At 39.5% G+C, this 6,000-nt stretch overlaps 1 protein-coding gene across 4 annotated transcripts in view; it reads left to right on the plus strand.

Annotated features, from left to right (window-relative positions):
• The window catches only part of MYO1B (myosin IB), a 174,364-nt gene extending 169,196 nt beyond the window's left edge, over positions 1-5,168 (plus strand). For all 4 annotated transcript variants that reach the window (XM_002917994.4, XM_011223385.3, XM_002917995.4 and 1 more), the window contains one exon: positions 3,839-5,168. In XM_002917994.4, the coding sequence (XP_002918040.1) occupies positions 3,839-3,962 (124 nt within the window). In that variant the 3' untranslated portion in view covers positions 3,963-5,168. The remainder of the gene's footprint in view (positions 1-3,838) is intronic.
• Positions 5,169-6,000: the final 832 nt, after the last annotated feature.

Raw genomic sequence — 6,000 nt, forward strand, 5'->3', positions numbered from 1 at the left:
TAACTCTATCGATATGAGATCTTTTGAATGAATTTGAGTTACTATGCTGATTGATACTTGATTGGTTGCTTTACTTTTCAGGAGATATTTACTATCTGCTTATATATACTTCTTTGCGTGTATAGTAAGAATTTACATAACCGGATTGCTCAAGAAATGATTTTATTTTCTCATTAAGATTTTTCCAGCCTATTCTATTTCACTTCTTTCTAAAAGTCTTTCTGAAATAAATTCATACCCATTCTTGTCCCTCCATAAGCCAGACTAATCCTCCTTAATGTTTTGGGATTTACAAAACCTTAGGTCCATCATCTGTTCTCATTGTACACTAAGAATGATATTGAGGTTGGTGGGAGGCTGACCTTTATGTATCCTCTACATTGCAAATCGCAATGTGGAGTAAATCGCAATGTGGAGTAAATAACGTTTCTTGTCATTGGGTCTTTTCTCTGTAGGGGAAAAAAATATATAATGGCTGGTTGGGCTCCAGTCAATTAAGATTTTAACCTGTTAGGGCCCGTTAGAACTTTAAACTCCCTTTAGCGGAAATGTTTTATAGCTTGGGATGCAGGGCTTCTGTTTTGGTGGAACTAATGATTCCCACCGGCCCTGGGAAGATTCTCTGTGTTCCAGAGGCAGGAGCTCCTTGGTATATGGGTGAAGCAGCCCCCTGGCTGGCTCCCCACGTTAACGAGGCTGTCTTGACAGAGAAAATCACGTCAACATCCAGGCCGCAAAGGATTGCTACTTTTAAGCATTTCTCAAGCTGGTATTCTGAGAACACTGCCCCTGCCATGGAGGAAGTATCCGCTGGTGGCAATTTATCATCCCTCATTACTACAGCGCTTCCCAGATGAGCCGTCCTGGCGTTGGTCACGAGTCTCCGGAGGGGCTGGGCGGGAGCGCGCGAGCTGTGTCTCTCATACATCATCACCCACAGAGCCCCTCCCGTGGTTCTCATGGTTTGTGTGTGAGGCACGTGATTAGGGGAGAGTTCGCTCGTGGGTGGCAGAGACCCTGCCTTGTCGCAGAGAAGAGGGGTACGATGTTCTGGATGTGCAGTAAACATGCTTGTGTGCGTGCAGGTTGGCAGGGTGGCCGTGTGAAGAAAACAAAGCGTTTAAACTGGTCCATAACACCTGTCTTTCTCCAATTCCTAATTGTTAGTGGGTTTCATAGAAACAAAGTAGCCGATGGAACCCCGGTAGCACTGGTGGGCCCCTGCCCAGCGAGCAAGGGAGCTACGGGGCAGAGAAAGGGCCGGGGAACCTGTTTCATAACCTCGAGAGCTCATAAGCAGGGATTATACACCTCCTTGGAGAGAGACCATTTTAAATTTAAACAAAATTTGACAAAGTCATGGGCAGGGATGCCCATGATGTATTTTTTTTCACCCTCAGTGGCTTGAATCCATTTCACTGCCAGCTCTACAGATGAGTATTATAAACAGTGTTCATTTGAGTGACTGAAACCTTCCTCAGTGCGTCCTTCTCAGAAGTAGAAGTAATTATTTTAACAAACCCAATCTCCATAGTCTTTCTGGATAAACTGGATGTAGATTTCCAGGAGGTGAGTCAAAGTCCTATTTACTCCTTAGGGCAGTATTTTTTTTTTTTAAAGATTTTATTTATTTATTCGGCAGAGAGACAGCCAGCGAGAGAGGGAACACAAGCAAGGGGAGTGGGAGATGAAGAAGCAGGCTCCCAGCAGAGCCCGATGTGGGGCTGGATCCTGGACTCTGGGATCACACCCTGAGCCGAAGGCAGACGCTTAACGACTGAGCCACCCAGGCGCCCCTCCTTAGGACAGTTTTAACCTGCTTTGTAATTCACTGTCCTTCAACTCCCAAGCTTTTCGGTCCATAAATAGATTGCATTTTAAGAATGACCTTAAATAAAATGTGGAATATTTCTAAAAGATTTCTAAAAATGAAGTCCTGAACGTATTGGAAAAAACCAAAGTGAATTTGTTCTATTAAACATTTTAAATACATGTATGTGTATGTACATGCATACACACCCACAGATATATCATTTTAGTGTATACAGTTGTTTTTGTGAATATTTCAAATCAAATCCTCTAAATTCTTTTCACTGTGAAGTTCTGACTGGTATTGGTGCTGTGAAAGTTTGCATTCAACATTATTGTTTGCTGGAGCATGATTCTCTGAGTACTGTGTCCTTCCTGTGGGCCATGCTTCAATTTTCTCTTCTATGAAATAGAGATGAATAACATTACTTGCCTCATAGGATTATTTCAAAGTTGCATTAATATATGTAGCTTACTAGGATCAGTGCAATGCATGGCAAATACTCAGTACATCTTCTCTATTATTGTTTCTGGAGTGAATTGAACTTGTGAGTCGTGAACATGAAGACAGCCAATCCTGAAGTTATGGGGAAAAGAACTCCCTGTACTTTTATTATACCAAAGTAGTATTTGAAAATTAAAATGTCAAAATACCTGATTTTTTTAAATGTGTGTATTGGCATTAGACTCGAAAGGTGCTTTCTTTCTTTGAGGCATGTAGATATAAGTATATATATTGATGATATGATTTTGGAACTATAGCTCTTTCTTTTCAGTGCTTTCAACTTGAAAACAGCCCATTTAGAAGCTCAGAAGTACTATCCTGTTAAACCAACTGATAAATCAGGAGCTTATGTGTCACATTTCAGTCCAGTAGATAATGTTTGCAGAGCACAGGCTCCGTAGACCTTGACACTGAGACTAATGTGCACAGAACAGAGCTGTTTTGATGTTTGTGTACTTGTGGTGGAGCCAGTGAACATGTGATCTGTCACATCACTGTTAGAGTGACTCAGCTAGCTATATGCCAGCAACGCAGAAAATGGTTCCCTGAGAAGCATACTGGAAATGTGGTAACATTGTACTAACTCTTACGGTGGAGAGAGAGCACTGGCTTTGAGATTAGAGAGTCTGGGTTCTGGACCAGCCATGCCACTCTCCTGCCTCCGCAGGGATGCTATCCTTGCAAGCAGGGACTTCACTGGATATGTCCGGGTGTCCCCCGCAGCACCCAGCCCAGGAGGAAGGCAGTATGTTTGTGGTAGGAAGGTGTGACAACTAATCTTGTGGACAAGCACTTGATCCCTGATGATCTGTGAAAGGAAAGATTTCAACTAGAATATGGTTTCCCACAGTGTACCACACATACTACTGGTAGGGTAAGAGGTGGCTTTGGGTGTATGCTGATAGATTTTGTAAATTTTATTATATATATATATATATATCCATTTGGTGGAAATTAAAAAATATGAGGGGCAGATTAAGCTTGTGATTTTATTATTATTATTGTTATTCCATAGGTCACAGCTATTTTAAAATATATTTATTTATGGTAGAAATAACTATCAGCATAGTATATGGATATGACAAGTATTGTTTAGGAAATAGGTGAGTAACCAGTGTTTGGAAATCATAGTCTGGAGGGTCTTTAGACCCCTTTCCTGAAATTTTTCATTTCATTTTCTGAAATTGTTCATTTCATTTTCTGAAATTGTTGATAATTTAATAGGACCCATTCCCCAGTTTATATTTTTGCTATGCAAAAATGGAGAAAAATGGGAAAATAACATGTTGGGCTTTCCATTTGGAACATGGAAATAATTCTTAGCCCTTCTCACCTTACTGGAAAATGGTGGGTTTAATGAACTTCAGTTTCCTTGGGGCTGAGTGGGGACTGCAGGAAGTGCTGATGGGAAGTGGGAATACTCATCGAGGTCAATATCCATTAAGAAACAAAAGCTTGTGTTAGTGTCATCATCCACAGTCATGTGTGTACTTTTCTTTAATTTGTCCTATTCTCTTCTTCTAGGTTCCTTGTGCAGTTCAGACAAGATAAAGTATGTGTGAAGTTTATTCAGGGCAACCAGAAAAATGGGAGTGTCCCAACGTGCAAACGAAAAAACAACCGTCTCCTGGAAGTCGCTGTTCCTTAACTGGCCCCTCCTCTCTGCTTTCATGGACTTGTTTCCTCTTAATAGTGCAATTTTGTTTTGTTTTGTTTGGGGTTCATCGTATGTTTGGGAATTGCCAAAGGCTAATACTGTTAGAGACCCTTGGCAAAATAAAAAAAAAAATATTTGACTAATCAATTTTTATTATTGGAATAGTTTTAACCCTTAAAATACACAGTCTGTCCTGGGACAGGATTATAGAAGCTAACAGCATCTGTGCTATGTCATACGTGTTCTTTGTTTAGCCGTCATGTTAGATCTGTGTACCCACAATCAGCCTATTACTCATGTATCATTACTCTTCCTAAGTAGAGAAAATGGTCCCAAGAGAGAATTGCATTCATTCATTAAATATTTATTGAGTGCCTCCTCTTTGCTAGGCACTCCGCTGGGTGGCATGAGAACTGACTAGGAAGCCCTTTTGTTTTTCAAGCCACGGCATTCTGGCTGGCCTGAGCTGTCTTGACTAGGGCTGAAAGAGGTTGAAGACGTTGAAACCCAAATAGGAACTATTGCTGATGGACAGCATTATTCCGCATCCCCTAGTGTGATATTAACCAATACACTTCAAGAAGGGCTGGTCCTAGGAAGTAGAAATATATGACTGGTAAAATGCCTCTACATGTGGTTTCTATTTGAAAAGAGAAAACTGACATTTCAACAGGACTTTTAATTTGTTCAGCTCTTGTCATTGCTTTTAACAGTAGAAAACAGAGTCAATCTTATTGTAGAAAAAGTGGCAGAAGTAGTCCAGTAAGATTATATTTTCCTGTTTCTGGTAAACCTCATATATGATCCTACATAGGCTAATATGTGCAGAGTGTTGTTTTCACCCAAATTTGAGTAAATATTTTAAACAGCTAATACAGTCAAGGGCTGAAAGCCTTTCAGATAATGGCAAGCATTCTGTATGACGTGCAATAAATATCCAAGATCCTTTTTGAAGGTTTTATTTAATATACATTTTGTATGAGAGAGGTGATTGGTACAGGGTGCATATTTTAGTCAAGGATCAAAATTGTTTATGCTAATTTGCAGGACTTTTTTTTTTTTTCCCCAAATTTACAATAAGGATTCGTTTTGAAAACTACATTTTAAACTTTGGAATCAAATTGTTTCTTATTTGGGAGGATAATGTATATACATTGGTATGTTGAATAATAAAACTGTTCTAATTTGGTGCCATTTCCTGGATCACAACTGTATTTTTATATTTCAAGCTATGTTCTCATGTTGTGTGTCAATGTCATATCGTACTGAAAGGCTTTACCATTCAAACATTATATATTTTCTGTGTAATTGAATTTCGCTGACCTTTTATAAACCAGAAACATTCATTGAAAGTATTTTGGGGGGGACTTTCTTTTAATTTTTGTACTTTAGAAAATCGCTCCCATAAAGAAATTCTCAGAAGCCTTTGTGTTTATTGGTGCAGGTAGAGGATAGCATTACTTTCTCTCAGTCTTCTGCACCTTGTACCTAGAGTGGTAGATTGATAGTTCCTGAAATAGGTAAGTAGAAATTTGGAACTGAGAGATGTTTTTTAAAAACGTTTAAAAGTATATGTAATACATTTACACTGTTCAGTGTGCAAGTAAGTATAAACAGAAATTCAGTGCAAATTCTCCATCCCGTCACTCCCCCAACTGCTCAGTTCCCGTGCCCCCCCCCCATTAGCTGTTGTTTTTACTTGCTTTTGCACGGCTTTTTGCATATGCTTCCAAAACAAAGTAAAAATATAGATTCTTATCTCCTGCTTTAGTAGACAAAAGCTAATACTCTATAGCCTTTGTTCTTTACTTTGTTGTTTTTGCTTTTTGTTCTTTACTGCGGCACAGTTTTCTGGTATATGGGTACGTTTATCCAGTCCCCTCCTGATTGTTGCTGGGTTGTTTCCCAAATGGAAATTTAAGTCCAGGATGAGGGGACCAATATTCTGCGGGTCTGCTTGTTCAGTTTTCCCAAATACCATCTCTGCAGATTATTCACTACAATGATTGGCAACAATAGCAGTTAGCAA

This window comes from Ailuropoda melanoleuca, chromosome 2 (genome assembly GCF_002007445.2).
Source record: "Ailuropoda melanoleuca isolate Jingjing chromosome 2, ASM200744v2, whole genome shotgun sequence".
NCBI lineage: Eukaryota > Metazoa > Chordata > Mammalia > Carnivora > Ursidae > Ailuropoda > Ailuropoda melanoleuca.